This window comes from Motacilla alba, chromosome 3 (assembly GCF_015832195.1).
Source record: "Motacilla alba alba isolate MOTALB_02 chromosome 3, Motacilla_alba_V1.0_pri, whole genome shotgun sequence".
In the NCBI taxonomy this organism is placed as follows: Eukaryota; Metazoa; Chordata; class Aves; order Passeriformes; family Motacillidae; genus Motacilla; species Motacilla alba.
Window position 1 is genome coordinate 87,794,005 of NC_052018.1, and position 17,964 is coordinate 87,811,968.

The 17,964-nt window shown below is 36.3% G+C and overlaps 1 protein-coding gene across 2 annotated transcripts in view; it reads right to left on the reverse strand.

The window, feature by feature from the left end:
* CAMKMT (calmodulin-lysine N-methyltransferase) overlaps positions 1-17,964 on the reverse strand; it is a 248,399-nt gene that overhangs the window by 42,020 nt on the left and 188,415 nt on the right. For both annotated transcript variants that reach the window (XR_005256237.1, XM_038131277.1), the window contains exons 8-10: positions 12,823-12,897; positions 5,649-5,712; positions 99-230 (exon numbers count right to left, since the gene is read on the reverse strand). Coding sequence is in view for 1 of the 2 variants with exons in the window: in XM_038131277.1 (XP_037987205.1) it covers positions 99-230; positions 5,649-5,712; positions 12,823-12,897 (271 nt within the window). In the remaining variant the exon portion in view is untranslated. The remainder of the gene's footprint in view (positions 1-98; positions 231-5,648; positions 5,713-12,822; positions 12,898-17,964) is intronic.

Consider the following 17,964-nt stretch of genomic DNA (forward strand, 5'->3'; position numbering starts at 1 on the left):
ACTTTAATCAAACATTTAGGTTACCTGCCAAAAGGACCATGATCTCTTCAAAATGCAATGCGGATTAAAGTGTTATCTAACACAAGCAGAAAACTAACCTTGGAGTGGAAGTTCGAAATGTGTTCATCATAATTTTCATGTCTTTGGATAGAGAAACCAGCTTTTTCAGCTAGATTGCAAAACTGGTTTAAAGTATTCCCTCGGAGTGGAGCAAATACCATTGCTTTTCCCTGGAACATTAAAAAGAGAATTTATACATTTTTAAAACTGGAAGGGAACCAGATATAGCGTACACCTGACTAAGCTTTTAATATGCTCAAGCTGGAAAAGTCAATTGTTCTCTTGTTAAAATACTCAAATATGGTAACACAAAAAATTGTTCAAAATATGCAAGATTTCTGTGATTAAACAAATGCAATCTAGAAAGCAATAAATAAATATTTTCTTTAGAAAACTGCCAACTGCAATACATCTGCTTCTTTTCATATAATAATGGTGTCTGTGGATTATCAAAATAAAACACAGAAAAAGCATACAGAACATACACTCAATGAAAAATCCATTTGTTAGCTCATGACCATGCAAAGACTGTAAATAATGATTTTCTTTTTTCTCCCTCCCACATAGAAGAGTACCTCCCATTTGCTGTCAGTGGAATTACAACAGTATAAAACAAGGCAAAATGGGAGGCAAATCAGCCCAAATCATTCATTTTTCAAAGATATTTTAAACTACCTGAGCAGTGCAACTAAATTTGACCTTAAATTGGTGAATTGCATTTAAATCAAGAATTAATGTTCCTGAATACTCGTTCCGGTTCTTGCAAAATGATCAGGCCATTTATGATGCCCAGGCAATACATTATGGTCCATTACCTAATTTTTTGTTCATCCTTCTGTATTTAAGAAAACAAAAATGACTGTACCTTGAGCTGATAGATTTTAGACACTCTGTGCAAAGTACTTGCCCAAAACCTAACCTACTTGACAGAGCATCTCTTGAAGTCTTATTTGCAGAATTAATTCTAATTGGCTGAATACTGTGTTCTGTCACATGGAATGAAAAGTGGTTGAAGAGCTGTAAACAAAGGTTAATATCAGCCAACAGCATATCACACTGAGGGGAGCCACGAAGTTTACTGTAAGTTCCTGTATTTAACTTCTATGTTAATGAAATCTAAGATTAATTTGTGAGGTGCCGTAATCAAGCAAAGAGACAAAAAACATTTTTGGGGATCTGAAAAACTTGTGAAAGGATTAGATGCTGTGGGAGTACATTTAGCTTGAGAAAACACAATCTGCAAGCCACAGGAAAAGAGTGATCAGTACAGAGAATTTCAGTAGGAATGCTGGAAAGTTACAATGCTGACACAGACACTTAGTGAGGAGAACAGGGAACAAATCTGTGTCTCACATATGCACACGTACATATGCCGAGACAATGCACAGTGAGGCAGCAATGAAAATGTTATGTCAGTACCTATGGTGCTAATGTGTACTTAAAAGATTCCAACCATTAACACCACAACACCATATTTATTCTCACAACAGCTCAGTGAGATAGGGAATGCTGTTGCCCTCATCTTTCTCGTGGGAAATTAAAGCACAAAGGAGTCTTAGGGCAATATCCAAACCAACTAAACTTCAGTTCATTTGTGTAGCTGTAGCTTTAATTCTGTGGCAAAATAAGAGGTGCAAAGGGGTGTAACTCCCACCGAAGGCACTGGAATTCCTTATGTAAATGCTAGGTCTGAATATAGGCTCAGCTCAGGATGAAAAACATTAAACACAGGAAATTCACAATTGGTTCCCTCACATCCTTGGCATGCTTTAATGTCATCAGACAGAAGTGGGCAGCAAAGGGAACCTTCAGCTGAGGATCCTGCTCCTCCCACTGCCATCTCACGCTCCCCAGAATGTCGTTCTGCAGAAACCCTTCCTGGCATATGAAGGCCAAGACTCCTCTGGAGACCCTCATTTTCTGAAATTGCTGTAATGGGAAAAATGTCCCTTACCCAGGGCTTACTGACTATAAGATCCACATGGGAGCTTCAGATGTGACTAAACCTCGTGAACAGAGACTGCTGGAGGCTACAGACCCTACACTGGCCACTGATACAGAAGTTCTGATGAGGTGCTCACACAACAGCATGTCTTTGCCCCCTCTGAAGTCAGCAGTCCATGCAGCCATTCTTTCTCATACTCTCTGAAGAGTACTTTCAATTAAATTTGAAAGAGAAATACAGCAATCAATGTCCTCATAAATACAGGATATAATACAGAATCAGTCTCCTGATTCTACTCTTGATGGAGTATTCCAAGTTTAATTCTAATTCAAAAGTGTCTCCTAGGATGATATTTAAAGGATGATGTTTAAAATACAAAATGGCCTTTCCTCAGATGGAAAAACACTTCCAGTAAACTTGTGAAAAGAAAAAAAAAAACACAGAGGAAAATGCCAGTTCTGATAGTTTGAAGTGTCACTAAAATGCTACAGTGAGACAATGGGACAGTCATTCATATTTTGGATATGACTTTACTCATCAATTACTACTAAATGTGGTCTTGCTTGCTGGTACTAATCTCAGCTCAACAGCATCCCATTGACTTCATTGGGATTTTGAATGGATAGGCCACAGAAGAATCAAAGCCTTGATAAAAAAATTGTTATTAATTAGGGAAATATGAAAAAAAAAAGCTTATTCTGAGATGGAAATGAAAAATAAATTTTAATGATATAAAAACCCCTTAAATGTTGGAAATCAAGTCAAATAGGTTGAGAGAAATAAAATACAGCCATTCAAGATAAATTTGTTCAATGCTATATTTCTGTGCCTAACCCTTTGAATGGGATTAAAGGTGACATTTGCCTCTGTGACAAACTCAGACAGAAATTTCAGCCCTCAGTAAATCTGCGAGCTGCTCATTTCTCTCTGTGAACTTCTTCCTGTGCCAACACAACTGTCCATGGGGACAGTACCAGGAACCAGATGATTGAAATGATCCTGTTTCAAGGCAAACAAAAAGCTAATCAAAACACATAATTTTGTACCATATGGATTCTAATAGCCAGAAATATCATCCTTATTGAAAAAGGAAATACCACAGATAAATTTTTAATTACCAGTAGGAATAGACTATGTGTTCCGAATCTCTCCTTCAAGAGAGCTTTGCAAGGATATCTGTTATTCTCTATTTATTCTACTTTTTCTGTTGCTAGTGTTGGCTATTATTTTCCCTGGACTCTTCTATACTAGATGTATCCTAGTTATATTTGAAAAATGACTTGCATTTAGGTATGTCAATTTTACCAATTTGTCAAAGTATTTCCAAAAAGGAAAGTTCTAAATTTGAGACAAAATAATTATTGTAGAAGAGTGAAGTTAATAAAAGAACTTTATGCCTAAGCCTGGGCATAAACTAATGACCATAAACTATTCTTAATTATTGCAATTGGAAAATAAGTTCACTATTGATTTATTTCTCCTTTAAAAGCCTTAGTATAGTGACATTTAGTAAAGTGCCTTCTGACATTATCCTTAGATTTATACAGGTTAACAAGAGCAGTGAAATTGGTAACTATTTCATACTTGTGACTGCATCTTTTGGGATCTCGAATGAGCATACATTTTTATTTGTGTCTTTCAAACCACGAAGGTATACGCTTGAAGGCATCTCTGCTGAACACGTCCTGTTTGGACAAGAGAGCTCATTTCAGGTATCTGTGCTCCCAGCTCCTATCCTATACAATAGTCTGCTGTCCTCTTAGTTATAAATTACAATAATTTGCAAGGCCATGCCATAACTGGATATCCATCCATATAGCCATTCATACAGTGGATTAGGCAACTGAATTTAGTTAAGAAGTACAGTTTGGATAGGGGTCCAAAACTCTGCAACAGAAATTCCTGAATGGAGCATGAATTTCTTAAGCTAGCTTTGCTGATAAGAAGTAGGAACCATTTGCTGTGCCTAAAATGCACAGCAAGTGCTAAGTTATTAATACTGACTATGCTATAGATCACAATGTGCAGAAGCAAACAAGACAGGCAACAAAAAGCCATCTCCCTTTACTCCATCTACATTCACAAACGAGTGTAGCTCATATGCTCTGAAATACAAAGGCATGTTCTGAATTTGAATTAGCTGATTGGAGTTAAAGTGTCAGGCCAGGTTTGGCTTAAATAAGTTACCAGGGCACCCCTTACACACTTCTCTTCTTTCTCCCACTCTTGCTCTTTTTCCCCAGTGTCCTTTCATGGAGCCAGTAGAGCAGCACATGGGAATACCTGAAGAACCAGTTGCTGACATTGATCTGGGCTGAAAAAAGTGTTTTTGTATTTTTTTAAACTGGGATCTGCTTTGTGCTCCGGATGACCTGTGATCCCAAAAATTATTGCAGCTTGACAACAGTTGGTACTTCATGAAAGTCAGAATGCACCACTCTGAGCAAGAGCTGCTTAATCTCTTCTTACTGCCACTGACAGATATATCTGAGTAACCTTTTCCTCAGGGTGGCTACATTTTTCCTGTCTTCCTGGCAGCCTTGCCCCACAGCTCATTAAAATAATTCAGTCTTAAGTAACTTGCCTTAGGTCACTCAGGAAAGTCTATGATAGAACCAAAAATAGAAATCTGATCACTCTAAGCAAAGAATGAGATTACTTACACAACTAAAATGACTCGGGTTCTTAAGCCTTTGCACATTTGGGTCTTCCATTCCTTTTACATAGCAAATCTCTTGTACAAAAAGTACAGAAGTACTACAAATTTTAAATAAAGTTTGGAAATTCACTGCTAGCATGAAATGTTTTGTTTTCAAATTGAAAGTTTACCTTACTGGAAGATTTGGATGTTAAACATGAATTATAAAATTTCTGTTTCAAAATCCCACTTAGAGCAATTACTTAATGTTTTCTCCTTTTCTTCTTTTGATATCTTCCCTTTTTTAAATATTTGAGAAGATATATATATTTTATATATGCATGTAACAGAGTTTTTCTTGCCTGCAAGTCTCTCTGATTTAGACAGCCCAGTAGATTTAAATTGACAAAATATCTCTTGAGTGACACTCATGTAGAACAGGTAATCATTTTATGAAGAACATAATTTCATTATTTTCTAAGGTATAAAACATGCAAATACAGTGCTTACTTAATGGAAAAATGTTTTAAGCCACAGTACATACAAGCGATTTGCTCATTTTATATAACCATAAATGAAAAGGAAAAAATATTCTTTCATAACAAATAAATACACAATGACAAAGGTTACAATTGAAGGGATTAAAAATGACAGAAGCCAACATAAAAACTTTCAATATCGTATTTTACTTTAATATGAAGACATTATTATCAAAGGAAAATACTTGAGAAACGCTTTGATAAAAATAATCTGACGCTATCTTTGAAGCGGTTTCATTTATTTTACTACCCACTGTGTTCCTTATCAGAAGGCCAAGTATAAGAAGTTTCCTAGTTTATGATTAGGAAAGAATCTGATAGATTAGAAGACTCAATTGAAGTTGGACATAATAAGTATTAAAGTATTACATGACATTAATCCTGCCATTCCATTACTCTCTCAATCATTGTGCACAGACTAATTATTCTGAAGCCAGTGTTCAGGAGAAAATAGAAACATACTTACACTGGGCTGGAGTAATCTCTTTATTGCATCAACAAGGCTAGCTCTGTACCGGTCCAGAAACAGGCTGACATTGAGAAGAGAACAGAATCCAGATTAAAATGGGTTTTCAATTCTAATGATACTAATGCAGATAAGTACAAGGCTAATTACATATGTTTACACAATGCTGTAAAAGAGAAACTGTGGTCTACATTTCTATGCAGTTCAGGTACTTTTAGCATTTAAAAAGACATAAAATGAAATACAATCTAAACGAAACCTAAATTATCAGCATGACATAAGTCTTTACATGGCTGAAATTCACCAACCACACATGCTAGCTATTGAATTAATACCGTATCAGAAATGAGGATCAACATAAAAAGTTAGCATTTTACATGCATATACAAGGGGGATGGAGTTCTTGAGTTTTCTATCGTATTTCAGGTGTTACTATTAAGGGTATTTTTTTCCCTTCTACCTTCACAGATTTGGCATTAATTCTTACCTATTATTCATATTTAGTATATTTCTATGTCTATCTCTAGCTATCCTTACAAAGATTTAACAAGACCCTACCTCCTCCCTCTCTCCAACGTTGTTGAAATACAATGGCCCAGATTGTGCAGAGTTGTCATCTCTCAAGAGTGCAACCCTTCATCTCCAGCATGGGTCCCGCAAGGATAGCAGCAGAGTCAATTTTCCCATGCAATGTTGCCAACACGCTCAGCCTTATTTTGGTGTGATTACCTCATGATTTGAGGGGATAATTCATTCTCCATGCCCCTCAGTACCTTAATGTATATACTAATAGTGGCAGCCAGGGTGCCAATCACTCTTGACTAGATATTTGTGGACATGTAGTTACTGTGGATGAGTGCATTTACAATGGTTAGTGAACAACCATCTGATAGCAACTGATGCCTTTCAGTCCTTACTACCGTGGGCTGCATTTATATTGGTGATTCAGATAAGAAACTCTATCAAGCAGGCCACAGATAATGTGATTTTTTTTTTCTTCTTTTTTTTTGCTTCCCCCCACATTTTCTCTGTAATAAAACTGCTTTCCAGCTTGTGTCAAGTTCAAGTTTCATACTACATGGCATTTTGTCCATTCTCTATGGGTTTTTTAATATATTCCCCTTCCTTTTATTCTCAAACTTCTTTTCTAAAGAGATGTGGGTAATTTTTTTTTTCCAGTTTTGAAATTCTAGGAGAACATAAAGATGGAAATATAGATGGAAACACTGAAGTGAAAAAAGCAGTCTGCTAACCACAGGCCTTTCACCAAGAACAGAAGATGTGTGAATGTTTAGGTAAGGACACTCCACAGCTACCAAGGAGAATACTGTATCATATGCCACAGAGTCGAGCAGCCATGCAAGAACTGTGAATCTTTGCTACTCTGGAACAAACAACAAAACCAAACAAAAGAAAACTTGCAAGTGACCACACTTCTTTAATAAAAACTGGCAGAACCTCACAGTGTTGAGAAAATATGGTAGAATGGATATCTATATATGTTGAAGAACATTCAACATACCTATAAATGTTGAAGAACATCTAATACAGAAATATGATCTTCTGAATTTCTCCTCAAGAATATGAACTACTAGCTAACAATTTTCCTGATAGCCTGGCTTGCAAGAAAATATAAACTCGAGCAATTGATATGATGACAACCCCTCAGCCTTGATTTATCTTCCCGGAAGAACTTTACTGAAAACACGGGTGCTTAAATTTAATTAGCTGAAAAAGCATCTCTTATCTCTGATGTCTCTTGGGTGTTTTAATGACATTCACCTCATGTTGATCCCTATACAGATAGATGTTGTAAGACACTACTTCACTGGGAACTTAACCACCTGCAGAAGAAGGGGAATACATGATTCCTTCCCCAAAAGAACAGTGAAGAGTAATTAATTTTTTTCAACATGAAACATCACAAGCATGCACACATTTAAGACTTCCTGGGATCCTATGCAAACAGAAGCCCATTCTGAATGAAAAGTGCATTTATAATATTTTTATTATTGCAGTGTAGTGGAAACACAATCTTGGGGCAGCTCAGCAGTGTTAAAATCCCCTTTTCATGGACCTGAATACCATTCTTTTTTTTTTTTTTTTTAATGAGATAGGAGCACAATTCCTGCTACTAATCTTGTTCCTTTACAGTGAGAACTACAGGCCTTTGTTTACCAAAAGCTGAGTGTCTCAGAACTTAAATTTTTTTTTCTGTCCAACCCCAATTAATATTTTGGTGGCACAGAAGGTACACTCTTATCCATCTTAGCTTAGGAAAGCCAGATAACCTGAGACACTTGGCCCAAGTTGTCCTGCCCTCCAAGAGACCTGTCCCTGGGAACATTACTTGCTCCAATTGAAAATAGTTTCTCAACTGTTTCCAACTGTGGTTTCCCAACTGTTGCTCTGTGAGCCACGTACTCTGACCAGAAGGAGCAGAGAAGACTGGAAGCAAAGCTACTGCAATGCAATGACTCCAGGGAACATTTCTATCCTCCCTCTGAGTCAGGGGACGCCTTAAATGAAGAAAATCCCAAAGAAGTCATTAGATAATCGGTGCTGCAGACAGAAACAGCATAGGATTTGGCCCACGCAAGGGGATTTAGTCACGCAGTTTTTCTTACCAGTAGAATTGTATGACTAAGTATTACCACAGCATACTGAAAATGTCCCTGAGAGCATCCTTCAAAGCTCACAACATGTGAGTTCACAACATGTGTCATGTGCTCTAGGTGGTCCTGCCCTGGCAGGCAGGTTAGACTTGATGATCTCCAGAGGTCCCTTCCAACCTAAACAATTCTGTGATTCTATGAACAGCTCAGTAAAATTAAATAATACATTGTTCTAAACCACTCACACACAGTTCTCACACCTCAATTCAAATTTGGCTTAAGCTTGCATATACTTTAGTGGTAATATTTCATGTTTTTGTAGCTCAGGACAGGAATAGCAAGGTTTTCTTGGGTCAGCAAGGAAGTTTCAAATTACAGCAATAGAAAGGTGAGAACACAGCTGATGATTTGGCTGTTGTTTAGGCAATGCTCTTAACCTGTGAAATCTGGATGAACAGGCAGGTGACATTGTCGCCTCTCTACTCTCTTACTCTTTAATTAAAATTTTACATTGCAATTAAAGCCAAAATGAAAGGTTATACCAAAACTACAGAGAAGTAACAGTAAGCCATAAGGAAAGAAATTTAAAAAACCGAGTAGATTCTTAGTTTGCTTCATGCTAATATCCTTTTATCTTCTGCCTCGCAAAACAAGGGACATATATTTTATAGGCTATGATGCAAACGTCTTGGTTTTTTGCATGCTCTGCCATTGGTAAAAGAGTTGAGTTTACAGGTGTACTTCAGATATTATTACATTCATATGTAGTGTCTAATGTATAAAGCCATTTATTTTTTTGTTCACTTTCAACTACATGGGTGACGTAACCTAAAAAGACTCTTACTTCTGCGTCATCAGGTTCCAATGCACTTGAAAATGTGTGCCAGAAATCAGGCCTAAAATGGACAGACAGAGGTCTTACTGCATTCCTGCAAAAAGATCTCCTCATAATAAGTGAAATAAACTAATGGAGACAAAATTGACATATTTTAAGGTATTTAAAGAATACTTTAGGTTCAGGTCTACATTCTTGGCAAAGCCACAACTCCCCGTGACTTCAGCAAAAATCTCAGCAGAGAAAAGTAATGTGGGATAGCTCCCCCTGGCCTCTGTTATGTGAATACTTATGCATGTGCCAGACTTTAAGAATAGAAACACTCTAAGTAAATAAAGTAGGATATTACACATTTCCAAAACAATATGGGGTTCTAAAACTTATATTGCCTCTACGTCAAATTATTTGTGAAAACTTGCTTCACAATAATGCGAAAGAAAAAGTTTTTTTTATTGTCTCAGTCCTACTGGCCTTTACTCTCTCTTTGGATTAAAATCTCAGAACTTTTGTCCTCAGTAAAGAAGAGTATGTACACTGTCTAAATAATGAGAAATCTGAGGCCCTCAAGAACTTTGGGAGAGTCTTGGGTTTGGCCTGTCCATCCAGGCACCTGTGATTTCTCCTTGTCTATTCAAACTCATCGTTCCAGCACCTGGCTTTATATCCACAGGTGTAGGTCAAATGAAAATCAAAAATTCTGAGAGCCCTAATTTGGCCTTAAAATTCCTCCTGAAAAATATGAGATGGGTGAATATGTTTTAAAGGTTCCATTATTTTAGTATTTTTTACTGTATCCTTTTTCCAGGTGTAGTCTCATATTGATTTTTAAAATTTATTTTTATCTAATAGTTGACATTTAAAAAAATATTTTGGAACTGCTGAACCATGAAACTATTTTATTGTCAACATCCTGAATGGTTAAATAATGACTAGCTTTCATAGTTTCCCTCTTACATATTTTATAATCTAGTTGAGCTACTAAATTTAGCTGTTAACTAATAGACTGTTTGTTCTGGGAAATAACTTATTTTCCACTCCTGCACACAAGGTTTATGAAAGTCTGACTGTAAATATATGACTATAAACATATCGCTGCTTGCTGTAATCATGTACATTTTTACTTGAATCTCCATGTGGATTTGGAATATGTTTATGAATAGAGCTTGTTTTCATGTAAATGGGATCAAGCAGTACCACTGGTTAGCTATTCAGAGAATCAGACAATATCACCCTTGCTGGAAATACTTCAATAAAAATTTATCCATGTACCTAATATTTGAACTCAGATATTTTTCTTTCTAGTTCTCTGTTCTAATCTCGGATTTTATTGACTGACAATGAGCTATATGATGGTGTTAAACTAAATGCAATCTATTCTATCTGTTTTTTATCACTGCATACTTCAGGTCTCAGCTGAGAAACTAGAAGAAAAGCGATTTTTTTTTCCTTTTCAGTGGCAGCCCAAAAAATTCAGAGAGCAAAAATCCTGCCAACAGTTCTCAAAACCGATTTTATATCATTGAAGAGAAATACATGAAAATGAAAAGAAGATTTGAGTTTGATAAAGCATGGAACATTTCTTTCCTCAGCCTTTTCATGTATCAGAAAACCTAGTGTCCTTAACTAAAAGAATTATTTCTAAAAGAAACAAACAATAAAGGGATTTTCATGTTTATTAAGGTATACATATATCTATGAGCACTTAAAATAAGGAAACAGAAATAATTTGAGAATAAACCCACATTCCTCAAACTAACCTGCACATTTCTATTTATTTTTTAGAAATCTATAAATATTTATACACCTACCTGCATCTTAAGTGCTGCAAAATAAATGTACAAAATGCAGGGATTGCAAATGCATTATGTATTTTACCTGTCATGTCTGATTCTTTGTTTCCTAAAGAAACTACACTATTTCCAAACAGACTGGGAGGGGTATTAGGCCAGAATATTACTGAAAAAAACAACTTAAGTCGTGCTCCACTCTGCTGTACTCCCAGCACAAATAGGATGACATGGTGTGAGTATCAAGAGTACAAGAGACAGCACAGCCAGGTTGTTTTGATATTTGTGTGAAGAACAAATTTAACTCTAAATCTCTTGGCAAGACCTTGCTTCACCCACATAATCTGGAGAACATCCATATGTGAGCCTTGTCTAAGCCTCCGAGAAGACTGCTGCCCTCCTGCTCATGTCCGCCAGCACTCTGATCTGACTTTCATACTTAATCTGATCTAATCCTGTCCAGCATTAACTTCATCTGTGCAATGAAACCTGGAGTATCCATTCTAATATTTGGTGAGGAAGGCATTTACTAAATTACTTGCTGAAATCATATGGTGTTGTTTAGCTCCTTATTTTAATCAGATGATGCATTTCTGAGGCACATTATCAGCGATTAGTTAGAAACCCTTCTCTGTCCTTTTTGGGAACAAAGAACTTTTCTGAAATTAAATGCTAAGAGAAACAAAGCACTGTTGCATTCTGAATATAAATAGGTGTTAGAAAAAGGCAAAATATCACTAAACACATTTTCTCCAGAGCTATACAAAACCAATAACTTTGTGAAATAAGAAGAGTTTGCTTAAATAGCATAATGTGAAAGAAAAACAAAAGCTTTAGAGGACTAGAAGAAGACATTTAAAAAGAACATTGTTTAGAAAAACAATAGACAGCTTCATACTTCCCTTGCCTTTTCCTTTAACTATTTCTAGGTAAGGTACAAAAATTTGCTGAACTGACCAGTTCTAGGAAGTCTCTGCTTTCAGAATTCCATCTCTCACAATAGTTACAAGCCACAAAACATAGACAGCTTTTTTTTTTTTTTTTTTTTTTTTTGATATTTAATGGGTCAAGAGCAAATATCCATGAAGGAAAGACAGATTGGTTTAAAAACGTCTATTCTCCTAAATAAAATTTGCACAGCTTTATTTTTTTTCACACTGTCTACATTTATATAACACAAATAATTAGTAATGTACCATTTTTAAAGCTAGCATGCAGCAAATACAGCACAGCACAATCCCACAAATGCAGTATCAGAAAAGGGTTGTGTCAATAATCAAATCTATTTGCATAAATTATTAAGCAAGATACCATATTGTTACATCTATCTACTTTTTCATAAATTAAGTGCTGTACTCTTATTTTTCTTACTATAAATTATCTTATAATTAACATGTGCCAGTGCAAATAATACAAAGGCTATACCTCCAGATATTGATGTCAAATAGATTTAAGGAACAGAATGTGGTGGGGGTGGAAAAAAGGGTTTGAAAATCTCTTTTTCCTTGGAAAGATTTTCCAGGGAGCAAAAAATATATCCCCTTATATCAATAGTCAGATCTTTCCTAAGAAGTAAGCTAATTGAGCTGTTTGTGTTGATAAACTCCCTTTTCTCCAGACTGTTCCTCACTGAGCCATAATTATTTGCAATTTGCCTAAGTCGTCCATTTACTGATACGTCAAGCATGAAACAGAGGCAATTCCAGAAAATGGAAATGCTTCTCAAAATCAATCTTTGGGAAATAATGTGGTAGAAGTTACTGTGTGATAGAAGACTACCTTATAACTGTCACATGGAGATGAATATTAATTTGTTGAGGTTAAGGTGGCTTTGTGCTTCATTTGTTGACTTTGCTTAGCCATCAGCAAGCAGCACAGTACAATTACTCCAGCAAAGCTATTTTTCTAACATGAGTTTTATGATTTTATGTACTTACCAGTCAGCACACATAACAATGTCAAAATGTCCTTCCAGTTGAGAGACATCTGTCTCATTATCCCATCGTAAAATGCTAGAGGAAAAAAAAAGAATTAAAAAAAAAAGAAAAAAGGACTTACATTTTTCATCTTGAGATTTTTAAAGTATTAATATTATTCTTATATGACACAGAAGTGTTTAAAAAAGTGCAAACTTGTCATTTTCAAAGATGAATATAAAAATTTCATTCTTTACATTTTTAAGGTTATAAATCTCAAAGCTAAAGAGCTAATTTTAATTATAGCAGAAAGGCAATCCACTCAGATTCTGATGAGTGGATCACCAACAAATATGCATTTCTGAATTAGTGGCACATACACAGCTTCAATTTTTTACCCCTTAACATTACTGCATGAGGAAGTGAAGTCAAAGTATCGACAATATGAATGAAGCACAAATCTGCAGAATAGATTTGATTTCATGGATCTCTGTTACATCTGGCAGGCAATTCAGTTGTGTTTCTCATTGATGAAGTGAGCATTCACTTGGGCTGGAGGGAGGAGAGATGGGGTGAAAAAATGCCAAGCTTAACTTCAATACCAGTAGTGTTGCCTCCGGCAAGCTGAAAAATACAGCAGTGCTGACTCTGTCAACACCTATTCTCTCATAGGTGAAAAACTACTTAATTCTAAGATACCCAGTAGTAGGCAAAAATTCACATATGTACAAAGTTCTTTGTTTATAAATGCTGCCGATTTATGTAGCTGCCACAAGGAATTTCAGTACTTTACTCCCATCTAAAAAATAGCAACTAGTATTGGAATTTACTGCATACTTTAAATATCATTACCCCAAACATTTGAAGATGCATTTATATTTCTAGGATATTTAAAAAAAAAAGGAATCTATCCTTTTTCATTTCCTGGTTATTTATAATAGAAAGTAGATAAATATTTATGGGAAAAGCATTTGTGGGGGAAGGGTCTAATCTGATCTTGTCAGGTTGTGCATGCTTATCTCAGTTTTGTATGAGTCTTGACCAAATAGACCCTTTAGTCTTCCCACAGCTATAATCTACTTCTGGTTAAAAGCCATCTCCATTCACATCCTACTCCTAATATTTAACCGAGGATCAGTTTATAACGTGTTCATTCAGAAATGTTCCCTAAGTATACAAGAAAAAAGGGAATTTTGTACATTGACTATGCTGTATGCAAAAAAGGCTCATAATTATGTAGATAAATAGACACAGGGCCATAAAGAATTAAAGTACCAAAATATGTATGTACATATCCACAGACATAAAATTTGAGACAGAATGCTTTTAAAACACGGAAATCATGAAAGGAGAGGCCCAGTTGGTTGGCAAAGCTTTGATTGTGTGGGGCTCAATGTAACCGAACAGATCAGGACTCATTAGCCCATTTGCCCTCCTGGAATTTACTGTGACAATCCAAAGACAGAAAAGAGTAGATTAATTTAATTTTTCCCCCTCAAATTGAAAGTAATCCAGATTTTAGAAGCCTAGGTAGCTTTGCACACTGGCACGCAGCAGGCATCCAGTAGTGGAAAGTGACAAAGGAGAGTTCTCACTCTCAGCTGCTGGCTGCCTGCTGGCTACCAGCGGCTTTTTCAACCCTGTTTCCGTGGAAACTTAGGTTAGAATGGTGAAAATTAGGTAAAGGTAAGTTTTGTGGGTTTAAAGCACGCACTCTAATACTTTAAGAAGCCTGAAGCAGAACTGGAAATTGGTAGAAGAACTGTGAGCCTTAAAAGGCCACCTTTGGTTCTTATTGCTGCAGAAACAGAGATCTGATCAGTACCTGTATAGATATTTGAATTATGATTTTTTTAACCCATATGTTACTATCCTTCACACATGCAGTTGGGAAGGAATTACAGGTGCCTCCTCCTGCAAAAAAAAAAAACCAAAACCAAACCCAACCACCCTCCCTCACATTACTGTCAGGTTTCTGCTGAAACACAGTATTTTTTGTGCACACCTACTGTAGGCACAGAGGAGTTTGTGTCAGGAGGTAAAAGCTCATAAACCAAAGTGCTGAGCAAAGTATGGAATTGACGAGTTGCCAGGAGCAAGAGCAGTGGTGCAACATGACTGGCATGTGTATTGTTAAAAGGAGGGAGCTAAGGGCACCACATCCATCCATAAGCCCATCTTTCTCCCTTTTTCTGATCTACTACAAGGGCTGCTTTTGGTCTCTAGCTTCAGTACAGCTGCATTCATGAAGATATCATAATTATGCAAAGGCCAATGAACAATTTACCAATTCAAAATGAACTTTGCCATATATTTTCCAAAAGCACAGGAAAATCTTTACTCCTGCAGGGAAATCACCATGCAAACTAAATATAATTTGTAAAAATCATGAACACTAGTGGGACTCATCCTGATCTGACTCAGGATGTATGCACACTGGTGGGAGAGATGGAAGTACAGTCTGTATGTATTTATCCAGGCTATCTTTAGCTGTGTGCAAGCGTGACTAGGAGGCACAGCCAGGGATGTGAAATGCAGTACTGGCTGCAACCTCCAAAACAGTTCCAGCAGCTTACCCAGGGCTCCCCTATCTACACAGTTACCTGCTTCCACAGATTTGCAGGAGCTGCTTTTGAACATCTGCACCTGCACCTGGTTAAGCAGACATGTCCCTGCATATCAGGGAATCAGAATCAATTCTGCTCAGAGTCGGCACAATTCCGTCATTAACGCTGATGTCAGAATCAGCCTGGTTCTCAATCAGCTATTCTGAGTTCTAGTGCTAACGAAAACAGCGAATCAGCCTTAGGACTTATCAACCAGCAAAAAAAAATTTTGTAAGCCAAATGCATTTCCTGACTGCAAAGTACAGAAAAATCCACCGATCTTACAAAACAATTCTGAAAAAGGTAGCTAAATGCATGTATCTATATGTAGTAAGGGGGTTAGGAACAATAATTTTTTCATGGATTACTGCGGATGTGACTCTTGGACTTAGTGGCCAGACCTGAAAGAAATACTGAAGGCACCATGAAGCAAGGGCTGATTGCATTTCCATTAAAAAAAAAAATCACTGCCAAGAAATCCAGAAAAGTGGTAGCAATGGAAATCCGAAAATCTCAGTTTTTATGAAATTTCCTTTTAAAAAGCAGAAATAAGTGTAAAAATACCGCACCACAAAAAGTCTCTTAAAATGCCAGTATCGTGTTGAGTGCCAGCATCAAGAAAATGCAAGCCTAGTTGCATTTCCTCTCGTTCCTTTACAAGGATACTAAATTAGTTTACCTAAGCCACATTTTTCTCTGAAGTCACTTTTCTTCTAGCAAAGTAAGTTTTGAAGCAACAATATTTTTATGCCTTTCTTTTGAGGGAAGGTGCTACAGTACTAAGAAGTGAAATTACACTGTACATTTGAGAAATGGGCTGTACTGTATATTTCTGTCTAAGCCACAACTTCAGTGCTGTTTTTTGGTAAAAAAACCAAACAAACCAACACGCTTAAGGCTGTGTAAAGCCCACTCAACACTATTTTATATTGGCTTATTTAACTCATGCAGGTTAAGTTTCTAACAAGGGAAAATAGGCAACTGAGTTTCAGTAGAAAAGGGTCGGAGACCCAACGGAAATACAAAACAGCTGGGAGCTCTTTTGGGCTACAAAAAGAACATGAAAAATGAAATAGGGTGCAAAAGAAAAACACTACTGCACTGTTCAGCTGCTATTTAGGTTAAAGTGATGGTGGCTGAAACTTGGTACCCACTAATGGCCGATTTATGGCCTGTACCAAATTAATTGGACCAGTTTTCAGACAAAAAGTACCCATGTCACAAATCTATTACTATAATTAGCAATCTTGATGGTAGTCCTAGCAAGAAGGACAAGGTCTAAATGAGCTATGGAAAATGAACCATCCTCTCACATGCAGAGGCTTCTTCAGGTCAGGGATAAAGCATACTATCAAGATAGTCTGAGAAAAGATTACTGACGCTTTAGTTTCCTAGGCTGTCAACCTTCTACCATTCTGAAGAATTCTGAAACAAATTCATTTAAAAAAACTCCAAACAACACATGACACAAACAATCAAAGAAACTCTCCATTTTCCCCTGTTTTTTTCTTTTTAATTGACAAGTCAGAAAATGTGATTAGGTTATGACATAAGAATTATGATATTAGAATGTAAAGATCAAGTAAGAAAACATGAGACTTAAAGCACAAAAATGTATCCCCAAATATCCCCATGTATTTCAAAAAAAACAAAAACCAAAAACCAAAAAAAACCTAAGGTTGCAGGGATAGTTACAGAAGCCAAGGCTTCCCCTGTACAGTAATTCTAATTTATGGAGGATAGCCTGACAAATGTCAACACTCTTTTCCTTACACTGGTAAAGTATCTCAGCAATCTACAACAAAAGACCTGATTTTACCAGGTTTTATTTCTCATGCAAAATTCTCCATTACTATTATTATTCAACCTCTGTTATTCACTGTTTGTCTTCCTAGTGTGTCTAGGCAGGTAACTTATATGAGAAAAAACAGCTTAAGTCTCTGATTGTTAAAACTTGAAACATTTCCAAGACCCTCTGAGATGTTCTTGTGATGAATGGCACAAGCTAGAGTAGCTCTCAAATTAGCAGATAAGTAATTGTGCAGATAAAGACAAAAATTCAAAATTAGAAAAAAAGGACAAAAGCCTTACTTGCTTCAAAATGCATTAGTAGTTTTAATAAGGATTTTAAAACTCATCCCAATTAGCAGATGAACAGCTACCAAGAATCCCTATCTAACCACCTCTTCTTTTCATATTTTAATTTAAGTTTCAATCTTTGAAAAGCATTATCATTGGAAAGTATACAGGTTCAGGTAAAAGGTTTTGTCTGGAGGCTTAGATGACTTTTTCTATGACATTAAGCAAGCAAATTCATTAACACATTAACAAAAGGTATCATCAAGATGTTTCTCTACACCTTGATCTTGGTTTGAGAGTCCTTAGTTATGTATAAAGATCAAGAAGACAGATTTTAATCTAGTGATAGAGGCAATGTGTACACCTATCATTATAACTCCTCTGAGAAATCTTGCAAAATTGCCTACTATAATTTCCCCATCTTTCTTATTATATTCTCACAAGGCTGCTCTTATTTCTCCGCCTTCTTTCACCTTCT